This window comes from Peromyscus eremicus, chromosome 5, assembly GCF_949786415.1.
Source record: "Peromyscus eremicus chromosome 5, PerEre_H2_v1, whole genome shotgun sequence".
Taxonomy (NCBI): Eukaryota; Metazoa; Chordata; class Mammalia; order Rodentia; family Cricetidae; genus Peromyscus; species Peromyscus eremicus.
In genome coordinates, this window is record NC_081420.1 from 102,976,522 (window position 1) to 102,995,749 (window position 19,228).

At 51.9% G+C, this 19,228-nt stretch overlaps 1 protein-coding gene across 1 annotated transcript; it reads left to right on the forward strand.

Annotated features, from left to right (window-relative positions):
- Positions 1–1,044: 1,044 nt before the first annotated feature.
- Positions 1,045–19,049, forward strand: Fhod1 (formin homology 2 domain containing 1). Its single transcript, XM_059264158.1, has 22 exons — positions 1,045–1,350; positions 9,420–9,526; positions 9,915–9,979; positions 10,326–10,393; positions 10,466–10,571; positions 10,653–10,747; positions 11,007–11,118; positions 11,204–11,298; positions 11,390–11,533; positions 11,622–11,779; positions 11,858–12,034; positions 13,388–13,509; positions 14,603–15,294; positions 15,995–16,150; positions 16,355–16,537; positions 16,663–16,782; positions 16,853–17,014; positions 17,531–17,721; positions 18,011–18,203; positions 18,283–18,445; positions 18,522–18,722; positions 18,803–19,049. The coding sequence occupies exons 1-22, from the start codon at positions 1,150–1,152 to the stop codon at positions 18,883–18,885; spliced, it is 3,594 nt and encodes a 1,197-aa protein (XP_059120141.1). The 5' UTR covers positions 1,045–1,149; the 3' UTR covers positions 18,886–19,049.
- The last annotated feature ends 179 nt before the right edge of the window (positions 19,050–19,228 follow it).

The following is a 19,228-nucleotide window of genomic DNA, read 5'->3' on the forward strand; positions in this document are numbered from 1 at the left end:
GAGACAAGCGCGGCTCCTCCGCAGAATGCAGCCCGGCCGCGGGACACCGGCCCCTGGTGCCCAGGCCGCGGGTCCCGGAGCCACGCTGGGAAAACCGCAGGGGGCGGCGCGCTGGGCTGCCTTCCAACACAGTCTCCCAAACCTGGGACCCCCTACCGGCCCACTCTCAGACCAGAGCTGCGCACGCGCACTGAGCACTCCCAGAAAGCCTTGATGGATGGACACCGATGCCCTCAACGTATCCAGAAACCTCTAGGCCGGGACCGATCCCAGCTCATCCCAGGTTGAAAAGAAGGCTCTTCGTCTCCGGAACGGAGAGGCACCGCCTTCCCTTTCCTTCCAACTACAGGGAACTGTTCGCCTATTCCATGTACCTGAGAGGATCTTATGGAATTCCCCTTACACTAGGAACAACTTGGGGCATTTGACTCATCTCGCCCCAAACCCAAGGCCGTCTCCACTTTTCATTCATCACCCAAGCCGAAGGAACATGTGCTACCTGCCTCCTCACACTGACTCATTCCATTCTTTTTCGAGAAAGAGCACTCATCTTCCCTCCTCCCCCCCCCCACAGCTAAAGGGGACTGAATCCACCTCTTCCTTCAAATATGAAATCTATTTTCATTTGTTGTTCCAAACTAAAAGAGATCCTTCTCACTGCTTTCTCCAATGAGAGAAACGCTTTCACTGCCCTTTCAAGCTGGTGATTAGTCCCGTCTCGTCCCTTGGTTGAGAGTGGCCCCCCGCTCAAAGAGATTCTACGATGAGATTTAAGCCCAAACTGCCCTAAACTCCCCGCAAAGACCGGCTGCAGCCTCGCCCATACCCGACCTAAAGCAAGTCTCCCCGCCCTCTGCTCTGAGGCGGAGCGGGAGCTCGGGTTTTCCCGCCCTCCTACCAGTGGAACTAACGGGATCACCAGCTCTCTGAGTGGCCGACCCAGGCGCCGCCTCCGGCGGTGGTTAACCCCAAGCGCGCGCTCTGGGCCAAGCCTTGGCTCCACCCCCTTCCTCAGCCCCACCTCCCTCTGGCTCCGCCCCTCAGGCAGCGAGCGTCCGGGGCCCGGCCCAAGCAGCCTAGTTAGTGTCGGGTTGAAGTTGCAGCGGAGCGGGGACACAGAGGCGTCCAGTGGTAGCCGGTGGCAGAGCCATGGCGGGCGAGGAAGAGCGCGGGGATGGGGACCCAGTATCAGTGGTAACCGTGAGAGTGCAGTACCTGGAAGACACCGACCCTTTCGCTTGTGCCAACTTCCCGGAACCACGCCGGGCCCCCACCTGCAGCCTGGACGGGGCTCTGCCCCTGAGTGCGCAGATTCCTGCCCTGCATCGCCTCCTGGGGGCGCCTCTCAAGGTGAGGGGGCTGCGGAGCAATTTGCGCTCGGAGGTTGAGGTGGGCAGTGGGCAGTGCTTTTAGGATAGAGGCTGTAGCGGATGCTCGCCTCCGGAAAAAGTCTGCGGCCGGGGTCCCACGATCTACGCTACTCTGCCTACAGGGGGAGACTCTCAAATTGAGACACTGTAGAAGGAAAATGAGGGGTTGTGATTTGCTCCACCCAGGCGTCCCTTGAAAGTTAAGGCCCTCCTGAAGGGGTGCATGGGGTCCCTTCGCTGCCTATTTGCCAGAGTCACTGCTGTGGGCAGAGGGGTCAGTAGCCGTTTGGGTTGTAGCGGATCGGGAAGTGGAGTTGGGGAGGGACTGGTTTCCACCTGCTTCAGGTAAATTGGGGGCGGGGCCACAAAGAGGGGCGGGCTTAGGGAGGACCTAGAGCGGAGGCCGGGGTTTAGAACCTGAAGTACAGTCTCTTGCCGGAGATTGGGAGTGTCCGCCAGGGTGAGATGAGTCCCTTGGAAGCAGCCGAGCCCTAGCTTTGCGGAGCACGCACGGGTGGAAAAGCCCTTTGAGTCACCGCCCCCATGGTCCCTTAGGCCTGCCGCTGGTAGCCTACGCCTGGAAGGGAGGGGGCGGGCCAGTCTAATTTAAACTGCTGGCCTACCCTAGTTTGCCGTCGATCCTAGGCCGACTTTGCACAGTTGGAGAGGCGTCGATCCTAGGCCGTCTTTGCACAGTTGGAGAGGCTCATTTCCAGATGGCCAGCGGGACCACCCCTCCCCTCCAGCTCGCCTTGTCCAACCCCCCGCAGGCATCCCTTTCCGGCTTGTTTTTTCCGGGCCAGGACTCCCGGAGGCGTACAGGCTACCACCCCCCAGGGTTCCCGACCTGTGGGTTAGCTGGGAGCTGTGAGGAAGAAGGGAGGGAGTCCGTGGGGTGCCTCAACTGGGCGCGGAGTTGCGCAAACATGGCCCCTAGGCCCGGGGTCTCCCCTGGAATGTGCCCTGAGCTCCAGGCCCCCAGACTGCATTCCTTGCGTTGCAGCCAGCCCTGCCTCCAAGTGCAGGCAGGAGGGGTCGGGGAAACTTGGCCTGGGGAGTGGCGGGTGTCCAGGCATAGCCCTAGCTTTAAGACCACAGCTGGAAGGATGCCACATACTGCCCACCTCCAGAGTTTTGGTGCGGTCAGCTCCTCCTGTTCTGTTCAGAGTGGTCTGGAGAAAACATGTACAGTTTGAGGTCACATGGCATTCAGTCGGACTACAGAGAAAAGGGTGCTGAACTCGAACTGTTCACACAGACTAGGGAGAAAGAGATGTTGAACTGAGACTGCTTAGCTTCTAAACTAATAAAAGCCCTTGGCCAGAAATAAGTTGGGGGCTAAGGCTGTAGCATTTGCTTAGTATGTGTGAGATCCTAGGTTTGATCCCCTGTACCACAAATACATACATACATAAGGCTAGAGAGAAGGCAATAGTTCTCTCATTCCCTCCAGGACATCCCTCTTCACAGTTGGGAGCAGGCCTGGGTTATTAAAAAATGAGGTTCAGAGCCTCCTCTTCATTTAGGAAACTTACTGCATGTTTTTAGCCTGTACAGCAAGGCCCCTGGGGTGTGTGTGTATATGTGTGTGTGTAGAAGTATGAATGGATATAAGACTGTCTTCCCAACCAGGTGCTGTGTCTTGTTCTCTGCTCTTTAGCAGAGGACATTACTGAGCTTCGTGAAAGATGTGTTTCCTTCCCCAGCTCTGTACTTCTTGGTCTGACCACCTTCAGGATCTCCTACCTGCTGCACGGAAAACTGCCCCTTCCCCCACTGGGAGGCTTTGGGAAAGGCATAAAGTTACCACACTGTTTAGAGCCAGAACTCCCCGGAGTTGACAGCTTTGCCAGGAATGGTCAGATGCACTGTGATGTGCTTGTCCCAAATATAAACTGTGACCACAGACTCAAAATAGAAGGCTGGAGGAAGAGGGACTGAGAACAGGGCAGGGGCAGGGACATCAGAGAACTGAGGGAGGAGGAGATCAGGGCTCCCTGCAGGAAATGTCAACAGCTGGTTCCTCTCCAGATCCTCTAAGTGGGTGCCCCAGAAGCACAGGCATGAGTTGAGTATACCTTGCTTACCTTCTAGAAGGAAGAGATGGTCTAGAAACCCAGGCATCCCAGTTGTAGGCTATAGGGCAAAAATGGGGTGACAGGTTCTCGCTGTCCACTGCTGAATGGAGCAGTGTAGTTAGTCGTCTGGCAGAAAGTAGATTATAATCAAAAGACCTCTGTCCTCCCCTTCTGGGTATGGCCTCTGTCACCCTCACAAATCCTACAGCCTCCCTGGGCCTTTACCCCTCACCCTGTTGGGCTCCAGTTTCTCTGGGGACTCCCTTTTTAAGCCACTCAGAGCTTGCCAGTCTGAAACTTTGCTCATTTCCTCCATGTCTAGGAGGAAGCTCCTGGCCACAGCCTCTGACTCATCTTCTGTCCTGGTTGGGGGCAGGGGAGCCTGGCAATACTGTAGGCCAGGCCTAGTGTCTCCAGGAGAACTCCAGAGTCTTTCTCACATTTAAGCTTGGGCTCTTTCAAGGACTTGCCCTGCACAGAGTGGGGGGGGGGGGGGGCGGTAGGGGAGGAATTGACCCTTTGGTGTCTTAAACCTTAATTCCAATCTATAAGTCCTATCTTTCCTTCTGAGAAAAGCCTTAGAAGCTTTTCCTGAGGGCCGAGGCCCTGCTGCTTCTGGTACACCACTGACATTTCCTTGGGCTCTGGGCGGAGGGACCTGGAATGCCTCTTGGACCTTGCATTAAAGGCTGGGGAGTTCCCTCTGACTGACAGCCAAGATTGCCCTCAGGTGTTTGGTCATTACCATCAGTTTCCTCAGCTCTGAGTAAAAGAGAGCAAAGGTAGAGAGCAGAGGTGGACAGCGGTGCCAGAATATGTCCTGACTCCACTCCAGCCTCAGTTTACCCCTCACAGCTCTGTGGCAAGAGAGCTCAAGTGTGAACCTGACCTGCGGGGACAGATGTCAACTGAAGGGGTCCCCAAAGATTTTCTTTTTGGTTTTCTGCAGGATCAAACCCAGGATGCAGACTAGGCAGGCACTACACAAACTGAGCTACATCCCCACCCACCCTAATCCCCCACCTAAGAATTTTTTTTTTTCAGGCAGGGTTTCACAGACTGTCCTCAAATTCTTATTCTTCCTCAGGTTCATGAATGCCAGTGTTATAGGCATATGCCACCATGTCCAACCCACTAAGGATTAAGAGGCCTATGTGTGTGTGGATGGGCTTATCTGTTGATAAACTGAGCTCTTTCGTCCTCTGCTATGGGAGTCTCCGGAAAACTAGAAAATTGCAGTAGGAAATCTAGGAAACTGCATGAGTTGCAGTTTCCCGGTCTGCCTGTTGTCGGCATTGTCTCATCTGCTGGTCCTTCTAAGCTCTAAAGAAGTTGGGCTATAGCCTGGTGAGAGACTCCACAGCCTAGATAATGGAAGTGGTAGACAGGCAAAAGACAGTTTTCCTGGTGTCTGTGTGCTTGTTTATTTGTGTTCTTTCACTAGAACTGGGAAGACCAGTTTGGGATATTTGCAGAGTCCAAGAAGTTTAGGAGCACTATTGTAGGCCCCCACCCTCCATCCACTTCTCCATCAAGGTTTTCTGGAACACTTCCAAGACCCATCCACCTAAGATATGGACCAGTTAACCTTGGTTCTATTCAGGGTTGTGTTTGCCTGTGGCAGTTTCACACTACTTTTTTGTTTTGTTTTGGATTTTTGTTTGTTTGTTTTGTTTTCTTTTTGAGACGGGGATCTCACTGGAGACCTAGGTGGCCTGGATGGAACTCATGGAGATCAACCTGCTCCTCTCTCAGTCCCCAGTGCTGAGATTAAAGGCCCTATTATTTTTTTGTTCTTTTGAGATTGGATCTCCTATCACTGGCTGGCATAGAACTCAATATGGATGTCATACATCAGGCTGGCTTGAACTTGTGAAGATCTTCCTGCCTCTGCCTCCTGGGTGCTACAATTACAGGAGTGTACTACCGTGCCTGGCTGTATTTCTGAGCTTTGGTTTGTTAAAATGGAAAATCATATGAAACCGGCAGCCTGAAGTGAGGCATGGCGGCCTGCACCTACAGTTCCAGTATCTGGATAGCTAAGTCAGGAAGGTGGTTGCCATGAGTTTGAAGCTAGTCTGGACTATAGTAAGAGACCCTATCCAGAAAACAGAAGAGGAGAGGAAAGAGGAGAAAAAGAAAAGAAAACTAGGCTGAAGCTAGTCTGGACTATAGTAAGAGACCCTATCCAGAAAACTGAAGAGGAGAGGAAAGAGGAGAAAAAGAAAAGAAAACTAGGCTGAAGCTAGTCTGGACTATAGTAAGAGACCCTATCCAGAAAACAGAAGAGGAGAGGAAAGAGGAGAAAAAGAAAAGAAAACTAGGCTGAAGCTAGTCTGGACTATAGTAAGAGACCCTATCCAGAAAACAGAAGAGGAGAGGAAAGAGGAGAAACAAAAGAAAACTAGGCATTGTAAGCCTACAGTACCAAACCAACATTTGGGAGGTGCAGGCAGGAAGATCAGGAGTCAGCCTCAGCTATATTGCAAGTTCTAGGCCAACCTGGGCTACAGGATACCTTATCTTTTTGTCTTTTTTTTTTTTTAAAGGAAATCTGTTTATCTAGCACTGAAGAGACGCATAACAAAGGCAGGTTTCTTTGCCTAAGGTACATCCTTGTCAGCTCATCCAGGAAGTCACAGTGTAGCTGGAGCCTCAGATAACAGAAAGCTTGCTATTCAGAGCAAAGGGTCCTGTATTCAGTGGTCCAATTATTTCCTAAAACAAGAAGCCTTCAGCAAGAATTCCACCCTCCCCTCCACTTCATTGTTCCCTGCCCTGTCCTTTCTTACATGATTACATGGTTATCAAAAACAGTAGGGGCTAGGGATTTGGCTCAGGGTGAGGGTGCCAAGCCTGTGCTGATATGGTTAATTCGGTCTGATCCTCTGCCCTCCATGAGCATCTTGGCATGCACACAGCCATACTCATACACACAGAAGTAAGTAAATAAATAAGTTTTTTTTTTTTTGTAATAGGGAGTAGATACCATGATCTGCTCAGCTTGATCTATATATAAAACCATATGTTGAGTGGAGGATTTGGTCAAATACATTATAATACATGTTTAACATTCTCAAAGATATTATATTAATCCCCCTCCCCCACAAAAAAAAAAATCTATGTCAGTCCAGAGTAGTAGACTGTATCTGTAATCGTAGAGAATAGAAAGGCAGGAGAATCAGGAATTGTCTTCAGTGAGTTTGAGGCCAGCCTGGACTACATGAGATCTTGTCTCTAAATAAATAAATTAAAGAATGTATAGCATATTAATAAATAATACATAACAAATAATAATAAACTAGGGAGTAAGTAATAAAGTAAGGGTATGGCCAGTTATTTAGTTCTTACCTAGTGTGAAAAGGGTCGTGGGTTTGATTCCCAGCCCTATAAAAAACAAATTCATTCATTTATTTATTAAAAACAAACAGAGGAAGCGGGTATAGTAGTGCATACCTTTAATCCCAACATAGAGGCCAAAGGATCTCTGTGAGTTCAAGGCCAGCCTGATCTACAAAGTGAGTTTGTACATAGTGTGACCCTGTCTTAACCAAACCAAAGAACAAAAACAGAGGCTTGAGGAAATTGCCCCGTGGTTAAGAACCTTCACAACTCCTGCAAAGGACCAAGGTACTCATGGGTTTGGCCTGCCAGAAAAGCCTGAGCTGGGAGACTAAGGAGATAACGTGGCTGGAGGCCAGTATGAGGGAAGCTTGGGAAGAATGAGGGAGGGACTACCAGGAAGATGAAGGCCAGAAGTGAGGAAGACAGAAGCCAGGGTGGAGGATGTAGGCCCATACATTGTGCTGGCCTAAAACAGTGTCATCAGAGATTAGGGTTTGGGCTTGCTCAAACCTGGCCCAGTCCCAGGGTGTGAGAAAAGAGTCCCAGAGGTTTGCCTCTCAGAATGGTGATCCCAGGAAGGGGCCACCGGGTGTGAAGGATAAGCACCATCTTGCTGGCAGGAAGTCTGTCCTTTTTTCTCTTGGCCTGATCCTGGCCCCCAACCTCCCACTTCCACTCAGGACAGACAACTGAGAGCAGAAGAAAACTCACCTGTAGGGACCAGGCTGAAGGATCTCTAGATCTTTCCCTATAATTGGCAGGGTTGGATGGGTGAAGTAATTGGGGAAGACATATCTACATCCATGACAAAAGCTTAATTAAATCTGTTTAGCTGAGAAGGCTGGAGTGGTGGTCACTTATCCTTCAGGACTGTGCCCCTTGCCTCAAACTGCATCCTGGAGGGAGAGGACCATTCTCTGCTTACTTAGGGTGGAGCAGGGTACATGGTGGGCCTATCATCTCTGGATGTGCTACTTTGGCCTGTGCTCAGCCATTCCTGGCCATGTACCTGGGTATGCAAGTGGTTGTCAGGTCTTTATAGCAGTTTGGTGCATCCTTTCGTAGACCTCACAGAAGTTGTGAAGCCACATTTATTAGTGAGTTTTTCCTGAGTCAAGGCTGACTTGTTGATGTTTCCTGCTGTGTCCTGCAGACCTAAAACCAATCTCTGGTTCATGGATGTTCCAATGAATGAGCTATTCTATGTGTGATTTGGAGGCAGTCTCTGTGGGAGGTATGTTTAAGGTCCCCAGATCCTCCAGTCCAAGCAACAGTGGGGCCGTGTAGCTGGGCTTGAAGGGGTGGGTTTGGGTAGGCTGCCCTCTGTTGAACTCTGGCCCTGACGAGACACCCGAGCCCTGGGAACTTGCAGTCTCCTCTCAGACCTGTTCCCAGTAGACCCAGGAGATGACTCTGCTCCTTGAAAGGAGAGGTCAGGCCCGCCCAAGGCGCCCAAGAGAGGGCAGGCAGCCAGGAAGGAAGTTGGACAGAGAACAGGCTGGAGTGTTTGTCCTGTGTCCCATGTCCCAGGCAAGGGGTGAGGTGGGGGTGGAGGATCACCCAAGGGCCCCACAGGCTAAACTGTCAGGAAGGAGCCCGGCCAGGCCCTGAGGCAAGAGCACGGGGTGCTAACTGGAGGCAGAAGCAGGGATAGGAGCTGACTCTGTCCCCCCAGAGACCGAGAACAGCTGAAAGCCCTTGGGGGGTGGTTCAGAACAGGGCAGAGCTGACCAAATCCTAGGAAAAATATTGGAGGTGACTTGCCCAGTGAGATAGCCACCAGAAGACCCCTTCCTCCCCAGAGGTGGGGGATTTTGATTAGTTCTGCATATCAGCACTGTACTGATGGGGGAAGTATGAGGGAGGGGCACAGGGTTGCCCCTAGAGTATTGGGAGTTAGGCTTCTCTGTAGGCATTTTCTCTTTTTTATTTTGAATGGGTATGAGTGTTTGCCTTCATACATGTCTGTGCACCACCATTGTGCCTGGTGCCTGTGGAAACCAGAGGAGGGTATTAGATCCCCTGGAATTGGAGTTACAGACAGTTGTAGGTTGCCGTGGAGGCGCTGGGAACTGAACCCAGGTCCTCTGCTAGAGCAGTAAGTGCTCTCAATCACTGAACCATCTCTCTAGCACGTAGAATCACTTTTTAAAGGACCAAGCGGTGAGCCAGGGCCGAAAGAGGGACGCATGAGAAATGAACTGGTGGAGCTGGTGCCTTCCCACTTGGAGTCTGACGGCATCAGACTCAAGTATGGAAGTTCACCTGGAGTGATTTTAGCTGTAGCTCACTTGGGGAAAGGGCCTGTTTTCCGCAGAAACTCCCAGCTAGCTTTGCACCTCCCTGAATACTTCACACTTTCTCTCTGAGCTTGAGTGCTTTTGTGGCTGAAGCTTATCACCCCACAAGGCAGCAACTTCCTGCTGTCCTCCTTCACCTCCCTTCCTCATTTGTGTTTGTTAACGTAAAAGCAAAAGCCAACCAAACAATCCAAAATTCCAGGGCTGAAGTTCACTGCTTCAGCATGTGGGAAGTCCTGGGTTTGATTCCTAATAACACAAAAACAAAATAAACAACGACAATCTGACTGCAGCACTAGCCCTAAGCTATATTCCCTTGTTTCCAGCTGGAAGACTGTGCGTTGCAAGTGTCTCCATCTGGGTACTACCTGGACCCGGAACTATCCCTAGAAGAGCAGCGGGAGATGCTGGAGGGCTTCTATGAAGAGATCAGGTCAGAGCTGAAAGGGTGAGGGAGGCTAGGGAGCCCTTCCTGCTTCTTTTCAGGGTCTTGAATGGGTCTGGCTCAAGCCCCCAGCCTTGTCCCCACCAGGGTCCAGCTTAGGTATCAGCAGCTGAGGCACTCAGTCTGTAGCCTGGGCTGTAGGTAAATGCAGGGAACGATGCTGGGGGATCACCACTATTACCTGGAAATAGGGGCACTCTCACATACCGTTGCTTGTGTTTATACATACTCTCCTGTTTGGCTAATACTTGGGCCCTGGAGTAGCAGCGGTTGGGAGAGAAGGAGTGGGCCAGGGTTCACATGTGGATGTCTTTGCTTTGAGGGTAGGAGCCTGAGGAATCACCTGGGAACCACTAACACGGCTGTTTGATTTTAGCAAAGGGCGGAAGCCCACATTGATTCTGCGGACCCAGCTCTCTGTGAGGGTCAATGCTATCTTGGGTAAGTGTGTGGCATCTTTGGTGTCCAGCAATCCCGTGCTGTCTTGTCCCCTGCTTTTCCTGTATAGCCTAGTTGGCCTAGCTTCTTTCAGGCTGTGCTGGACTATGGACTGAGTGGATTGGAGATCTGATGTGTCCTCCTCTCTCCCTTCCCTGACCTTTCCTTCTGGGGTCAAGACTTATGCCACAGCTGGACTGAAGTAAGGTGACAGAGGAGGGTGTCCAGAGTCAGAAAGTAGAAGGGAGGTTTGAGAATAGTAGAATCTTTGGTAGGAGGTGGTAATTGTGTGCTCGTGGAAGAAGACACAATCTGTGTTCCCTTGTTCATGATCACTCACCCCTTGCAGAAAAGTTGTATGGCTCCAGTGGCCCTGAGCTCCGCCGATCTCTCTTCTCATTAAAGCAGATATTCCAGGTAAGATCCAGAGATAGGCTGAGGGTTGGTGTCCAGCCCAAGCCCCCTTAAACTTCCCCATGGTGCCTCCAGGAAGACAAGGACCTGGTGCCTGAGTTCGTACACTCAGAGGGGCTGAGTTGCCTGATCCGTGTGGGTGCTGCTGCTGACCACAACTACCAGAGCTACATCCTTCGAGGTCAGCTCCACACTTTCCCCTTGACTTTTGTTCCCATGCCCTCCGCCTCCCCCACTGACCTCTTCCCATTTCTGTCTCTAGCTCTTGGCCAGCTAATGCTTTTTGTGGATGGGATGCTGGGGGTGGTGGCCCATAGTGAGACCGTGCAGTGGCTGTATACACTGTGCGCTAGCCTGGTAAGTGGCTCTACACAAATATGTGTACCCTTCCCCTATTGTCCCTTTGGAGCTTCAGTTTCTGCTTCTACTAAGTGGGAAGGGTTGGCATAAGCTCAAGACCCCTTGAAAACTAAATGGCACTTTCAAGCCCAGGCCCAGAACCAGGATCTGTCTACCTAGACCCTTCTCTTTGGGTCCAGCCCCAGGCCCTTCCCCCTCCTCCAGGAACTAACAGTCTGGTCCAAGCCCCACTCACGTGGATTGCCTTCTCCCCTAGTCCCGCTTGGTGGTAAAGACGGCCCTGAAGCTGCTGCTGGTGTTTGTGGAGTATTCTGAGAACAATGCACCGCTGTTCATCCAGGCAGTCAACTCTGTAGCCAGCACCACCGGTCAGAACCTATCTTTTCCTTTACTACTTAGCCCTCTTCTTACCGCTCCCACCCCCATGATTACTTCCCTTTCTGTGTGTGGCAGGTACTCTTCCCTGGGCCAACTTGGTGTCCATCCTCGAAGAGAAGAATGGAGCTGACCCAGAGCTGTTGGTATACACTGTCACTCTCATTAACAAGGTATGGAACTGGGACCAGGTGCCAGTGTGGACCCTTGGCCCATGATCCCCACCCGTCAACCTCAGCCTTGGTTCCTGTCCCCACCTTCCAGACACTAGCAGCACTCCCAGACCAGGACTCCTTCTATGATGTGACAGATGCCCTGGAGCAGCAGGGCATGGAAGCTCTGGTCCAACGCCTGCTGGGCACTGCTGGCACTGATGTTGACCTGCGAACGCAGCTAATGCTCTATGAGGTGGGTCAGGAGGGAGGGGTAGTTCCCTAGTACCTGTCCCATTCATCGGGCCTCAGCTGCTTGCTCACATCTTGGCCACCTCCGTTAGAGTGCCCTTCGGTTAGAGGATGGAGATATGGAAGAGGCTGCAGCTGCTGCAGCTGCAGGGGGCCGTCGGGAGCGACGGAAGCCGTCCTCAGAGGAGGGCAAAAGGAGCCGAAGATCACTAGAGGGTGGAGGCTGTCCCGTGCGTGCCCCAGAACCAGGGTAAGTACGTGCCTGGGTGTATGTGAAGGGGCGAATCTGCCAGGCATGACCCTGTCTGTTAACAGGCCCTGCCTCTAGCTCTGCAGGCCCTGCTTCGCCAGTAGGCTCCACCTCCTTCGCTGGCCCCACCTTGCCGACAAGTCCAGCCTACAGCCCCACCGGCCCAGCCTCTGGCCTCCGTACCTCAGTGAACCTCTTCCCTACCATTTCTGTGGGACCGTCAGTGGACAGTTCCTGTGAGAGAAGCATCTACAAGTAAGTAGAGAGATAGAGCCCCACCCCCAAGTCCTGTCTTCAGCTGTCCCTCCACTTTGCGCCCCTCCATGGGCTCTCAGCCTCCTCTGCCCAAACGCATGCTTTCTCTTTCTTTTCAGACTTCACCAAACTGTTCCCGTTTGGTAAGTGACTGCTGGAGGGTGAGGATCGGCTCTGACTGGACCTCCTCCTTCTGTGGCTTCTCTCTGTTTATTTCCTGTGTTCCACCTCGCCTGCCTTGGCCTCTCGTCATGTCTCCCTCTTCACTCTGTCCCCCCGTTTCTGTCACTCCTTTTCTGCTTTGTCTTTGTTATTCCTGCACCCTGTGCAGCTTCCTGTCTGTTTCTGCCACTTCCAATTCCCCCGTGTCCTACCACCCCAGCCCTCCTCGTGCCACTGTGGATGGGAAGGAACTATGACACTACTCTCCAGCTCTGTATGGGTACAACAAGTGGGCCTTGGAATGGAGCTGGCACCATAGTTACCATGTCTTCCTCTCATCCCCCTCCCCAGCGCCCCTGAGAGCCCACCTGTCCCCCAGTCCCTTACTGGGCAGGCCAGGCTAGAGTAAGTACAGAGGCCAGTCCGCCAGGCCTGCCATGTGCTCAGGGCTTCAGCATTGCTTGCCCAGCAGGAGTTCATATAACCCCACTAGAAGGATTCTCAGAAACCCTTCTCCCAGACTTATGCCTCCTTCGTAACCCAGAGACATAAGCACTGGGGGCAGTTCACTGGGACCGTAGTGGTTCCTATGCTTCAGTAGTGCTACCTGAGTAGCCGAAACCAGAGATGGGAATGAGTTTGGAGAGGTATTTAAAGTGAGGTGTGTGTGGTGTAAGGCTGAAGGAAGGGCAAGGACTGAACTAACAGGCTGGAGGGACTAAAAAGGAGACACTGGAGGCAGGTTTGGTGCTACACACCATGTAATCCCAGCACTTAGTAGTAGACACAGGGAGGATCAGAAGTTCCAAGGTCATCTTCAGTACATAGTGAGTTTTAGGCTAGTCTGGACTACGTGAGACTCAGGCCCTTTTCTCAACCATAACTCTCAAAAGCAGACAGACATGCAAGAGAAAGTCTTGTGCCGGTTGGGACAACTATCCCCTTGCCTCACTCAAAGGGCCTGCAAGTTAGTTGCTAAGTAGAACTTCTGTACTTTGACCAAGAATGCTAAATTGGTTGTGATTCCCCAGATGTGGAGGGGTGGGCAGAGGTATGCCTAGTGCATGGACTGTTCCCTGTGCCTGTGTGTGCTTGCAACTGAGGGCAATGCCCAGTAGCTCAGCAAGGCATGTGTACCACCCTGGGCTGGACTTGGGTCAGACACCATCATTGACAAGTGCCTCTCCTCAGAGCCCGGTTCCTGGAGAATGTGGCAGCAGCAGAAACAGAGAAGCAGGCTGCTCTGGCCCAGGGCCGGGCAGAGACGCTGGCCGGGGCCACAGTGGATGATACTGATGGATCATCGTCATCAGGTGGGTAGATGCTCAGGCAGAATCCAATCATACTATTCTCTTTTTAAGATAAACAACAAACCAACCAACCCTAGGGGCTGGAGAAATGGCTCAGTCAGCAGTTGAGAGAGCTTGTTGCTCTTGCAGAAGACCTGTATTTCATTGATTCCCAGCATTCATTCACATGGTAGTTCACAACCTTCTATATATAACTCTAGTTTTGGGGAATCTGTGCTGTCTTCTTAATATTTTTTAAAAGATTGCTTAGTTTATGTGCATTGGTGTTTTGCCTGAGTGTATGTCTGTGTAAAGGTGTTGGATCCTCTGGGACTGAAGTTACAGACAGCTGTGAGCTGCCATGTTGGTGCTGGGAATTGAACTCGGGTCCTCTAGAAGAACAGCCATTGCTCTTAACCGCTGAGCCATCTTTGCAGCCTCTTAATAATTTTTTAAATTAAACTATATCATTTTCTCCTCTTTCCTCCCTTCAACCTCTCCTCAACCCCTTACCTTGCTTCTTCAAATTCATAGCCTGTTTTTTAAATTGTTATTATTACCTCCACAGGTACCAGGCATACACTTGTTGCACATACATATATACAGGCAAAACACTCATACACATAAATTTTTTTGTTCTTGTTTTTGTTTTTGAAGACAGGGTTTCTCTGTGTAGCCCTGGCTGTCCTCAAACTCACAGAGATCCTCCTACCTCTGCCTCCTGGGTGCTGGGATTAAAGGCGTGCACCACCATTGCAAAAATGTTTTTTAAAAGATAGTTATCCCACCAAAATCCCTTTTCTTTGTGTGTGTGTGTGTGTGTGTGTGTGTGTGTGTGTGTGTGCGCGCGCATGCGCGCGCGCACGCACGCATGGGTGTGAGTGAGAGTTTATACCATATGTGTATGGGTGTCCGTGGAGGTCAGAAAAGGATGTCAGAGCCCTGAAACTGGAGTTGAGTGCTTGGTTGTAAGCCACCCAGCTTTAAGTGCTGGGGACTGAACTCAGGGTCTTAACTGCTGAGCCATCCATCTCCAGCATTCCCCACACCTCCACCACCATGTTGCTTTCTTGCCCCGCAGAGGGTGTGTAAATGACAGTTACTTACTTTTTGCTAGGCACCAGGGAACTGTGGGACTCCCCAGAGCCAGCCTCTGCACCTAGAACACCTCAGAGCCCCGTTTCCCGAATCCTGCTCCGGACTCAGCGGAGTCTTGAGCCAGAGCCCAAGGAGCCAGTGTCACCACCAAGTCCCAAGGCTGAGCCTGTCCAGGAGCTTCCTACCCGTGTCCCCAAGCTCTGCATTGGGGACTTGGACTTCTCAGATCTGGGGGAGGATGAAGACCAGGACACACTAAATGCGGCATCTGCGGAGTCTGAAAAACAGTTCCTACTCCTACCACAGCCACCATCCTCACTCGCTGGGGGTCCCCCACCTCCACCCCCACCTCCCCCACCCATCCTAGGCTCCTGCCCACCACCTCCACCCCCACCTCCCCCACCCATCCTAGGCTCCTGCCCACCACCTCCACCCCCACCTCCCCCACCCATCCTAGGCTCCTGCCCACCACCTCCACCCCTGGCTGCCCCTTTTCCCCACTCAGTACTTGATGGCCCAAGCCTCCCCACCAAAAGGAAGACAGTCAAACTTTTCTGGCGGGAACTAAAGCTGGCTGGGAGCCCGGGGTACTCTAGAAGCCGCTTTGGACCTTGCCCTACCCTGTGGTCCTCTCTCGAACCTGTCTCAGTAGACACAGCCCGGCTGGAACACCTGTTTGAGTCCCGGGCCAAGGATGTACTACCCACCAAGGTAAATCACCTTGATGGGCAGATGGGATTTCAGGGGGCTGAGTTTTTGAAGCTAGTTCCTCATTTCCCACATGAGGAAACAAAAAGATTTGTCTGAGGCTCTCTAGGAATCAGCAGAGCCCTCATTAGGGCAGTGGTGGCGCACACCTTTAATCCTAGCACTCGCGAGGCAGAGGCAAGCAGATCTCTGTGAGTTTGAGGCCAGCCTGGACTATAGAGTTCCAGGACAGCCAGGACTGCTTCACAGAGAGAAACCATGTCAAAATGACTTGACAGCATGGAGTGGGTATCTGGGTCATGGAGTGGGATAGGTGGTAGGGACAGGTGAGTAATGACCATCAGTGTGTGTGTGTGTGTGTATATATATATATATATATATATATTTACAGTTTATTCCTTTATTCCCAAGCCTTAAATCTCTCTTTCCAGTTGTAGATTCAATGGGCCATTCAGAGGAGGACTTTAGAATGCCTTCTTCTTCTTTTTCTTTTTACCCCCCAAGACAGGGTTTCTCTGTGTAACAAGCCCTGGCTGTCCTGGAGGGTGCTTCTTTGTAGACCAGGCTAGCCTTGAACTCACAGATTTGCCTGCCTCTGCCTCTGCTTTTCAAGGACTGGGATTAAAGGCTTAGAGCGTCCTCTGAAGGAACTGCCTCAGCTGTTTCCTTGCCCTTCTTAAGCTGCCATTCTCCAATCTTGCAGAAAGCTGGTGAGGGCCGCCGGACAATGACCACAGTGCTGGACCCCAAGCGCAGCAATGCCATCAACATTGGTCTAACCACTTTGCCACCTGTGCATGTCATCAAGGCTGCCCTGCTCAACTTTGATGAATTTGCTGTCAGCAAGGATGGCATTGAGGTAAGACTACCCTACGGGTAAGAGGAGGGGAATAAATGCCAGCTCTTTCCTTTGGTCAGCAGGACTTTGTAGTCGTCCTGGTGGTGGGCATAGGTGTGCCATTTCTGTAGAGCATTCCCCTAAACCTGGGACTCCCCTAGAAGGCCTAGGGAGGGGTAGGAGACAATGTCTTAGGCCTCTATGTGGTGGTGGCTGCACCTTCAGAAGTTGCTGAATATGATGCCCACTGAGGAGGAGCGGCAGAAGATTGAGGAAGCCCAGCTGGCCAACCCTGACGTACCCCTGGGACCAGCTGAGAATTTCCTGATGACTCTTGCTTCCATTGGAGGCCTGGCTGCACGCCTACAACTCTGGGCTTTCAAGCTGGACTATGACGGCATGGAGCGGGTACCTGGGTCATGGAGCGGGTACCTGGGTCATGGAGCGGGTACCTGGGTCATGGAGTGGGATAGGTGGTAGGAACAGGTGAGTAACGACCGTGTAGCCTCAAGGCTCCTTGTCCCTCACACCAGGAAATTGCAGAGCCACTATTTGATCTGAAAGTGGGCATGGAACAGCTGGTGCACAATGCCACTTTCCGTTGCATTCTGGCTACTCTTTTGGCTGTTGGCAACTTCCTCAATGGCTCCCAGGTAAGTGAAAGCACTTGGGGACTGGAGGTCTGGAACCAGCTAGGACCAGACTGAGACAGGGTCCTTTCAGAGCAGTGGCTTTGAGCTGAGCTACCTGGAGAAGGTGTCAGAAGTGAAGGACACCGTGCGCCGGCAGTCACTGCTGTATCATCTCTGTTCCCTGGTGCTCCAGACCCGGCCTGAGTCCTCTGACCTCTACTCAGAAATTCCTGCCCTCACCCGCTGTGCCAAGGTTAGTACCAGGCAGAGATCCCACTAAGAATGGCTGAAATACAGTAGGGCACTGCTTCTTGGGGTGACTCCTTCTATTTGGGCTGCTGTGCCAAGGCTTGCTGAGGCTGTAGGTATGTGAGCTAAATCCTCTGCCAGTGGCTCGACCACACCCATTCAGTTCTTTGGGTCTGTTTAGTTGCCACTTCTCCAAGAAGCCTTTTCTGTTCTTGCTTGGAGCAATTGGACTGGTCTGTCTCTTGTATTAAGCTGTTTTTTGTTTTTATTAATGAAAGCAAACATTCTATCACTGAGCTATATCCCCTGTCCACTTCTTACTTTCTGAAACAGGATCTAAGTTGCTCAGGTGGACCCTAAACAAACACTGTAGCCCAAACTGTGTAGCCTGGACCCAGGGGAGAACTGGCCTCTTCAAACGCTCACAGGCAGGCATGGCAGTGCTAACCTGAATGTAGATTCGGGCCTCGGGCAGTGACTTACATATAGGACAGCTGCTGTGTATTCTCTTGCTTTTTAGGTGGACTTTGAGCAGCTGACCGAGAACCTGGGCCAGCTGGAGTGCCGGAGCCGTGCAGCCGAGGACAGCCTTCGGAGCTTAGCAAAGCATGAGCTAGCCCCAGCTCTGCGTGCCCGCCTCACCCACTTCCTGGCCCAGTGTACCCGCCGGGTAGCCATGCTAAGGGTAGTGCACCGTCGAGTCTGCAACAGGTAGGCGGGGCCATGAGCTAGAGAGGACTGCCACTGCCATCCTTTTTTTTTTTTTTTTTTTTTTTTTTTTTTTTTTTTTGGTTTTTTGAGACAGGGTTTCTCTGTGTAGCTTTGCGCCTTTCCTGGAGCTCACTTGGTAGCCCAGGCTGGCCTCGAACTCACAGAGATCCGCCTGGCTCTGCCTCCCGAGTGCTGGGATTAAAGGCGTGCGCCACCACCGCCCGGCACTGCCATCCTTTTAACACCGGGTAGGCCTCACTATCCAAATCGCCCACTCCAACCTGCCTAGGTTCCATGCCTTCCTGCTCTACCTGGGCTACACTGTACAGGCAGCCCGGGAAGTCCGCATCATGCAGTTCTGTCACACACTGAAAGAGTTTGCACTGGAGTATCGGACTTGTCGTGAACGAGTACTACAGCAGCAGCAGAAGCGAGCTACATACCGTGAGCGCAACAAGACCCGGGGTCGCATGATCACTGAGGTAAATGCCCTTCGGGGTCTTGCCTGCCACCCCATGGTTCCTTATCCTTGCTCCTAACCACTCTGCTTTCCCTGTTTAGACAGAGAAGTTCTCAGGTGTGGCTGGGGAGGCCCCCAGTAACCTGTCCGTCCCAGTGGCTGTGGGCAGTGGCCCAGGACAGGGTGATGCTGACAGTCATGCCAGTATGAAGACTCTGCTTACCAGCAGACCAGAAGACACCACACACAGCCGCCGTAGCAGAGGTAGGTCTTGTAGCTGCTACGAGGGGAGTGTGTTCTAATCTACCTTAGCCTGATTTCCCTCTCTGGTCTCCCTTAGGCATGGTCCAGAGTAGTTCTCCTGTCACAAACACAGCAGTGGGGCCCTCCACTGCATCCCCTGAGGAGACTTCAGGTTCCAGTTTACCCAGTGATACATCAGATGAGATAATGGATCTGCTTGTGCAGTCAGTTACCAAGAGCAGTCCTAGAGCCTTAGCTGCTCGGGAGAGGAAGCGCTCTCGTGGCAACCGCAAGTCCTGTGAGTATTCTCTTATAAGCCCAGATTTCCTCCCTTATCCCCCTGACCCCCCAACCTGTAACCGTGCTCTGTCACTGCAGTAAGACGGACACTGAAGAGTGGGCTTGGAGATGACCTGGTGCAGGCACTGGGACTAAGCAAAGCTCCTGGCCTGGAGGTGTGAGGGTGCTACCACCAGGAAATCTATCTGGATACAGCTACAGTACAAGAGACTGAGCATAAAGAGGGCCTGGAGCAGAAATCTGGTTCACAAGCCTGAACCCAGGAACCAGTATTGTGAGCAGTATTAGGGTGGGTGTGTGTGTGTGTGTGTGTGTGTGTGTGTGTGTGTGTGTACACATGCACATGTATTTTGCATGTGTGAGTTCCCTCTTTGGAACAAAATAAAGTTTACCTAGCTAATCCAAGAGCCTTTTTTCCTCTTTTAAGGTCTCTGCCCAGCTAAGCCAAGAAAGAAGTATCATAGGACTAATTCTTCCTACTTATTGTACATTATCATCCACATA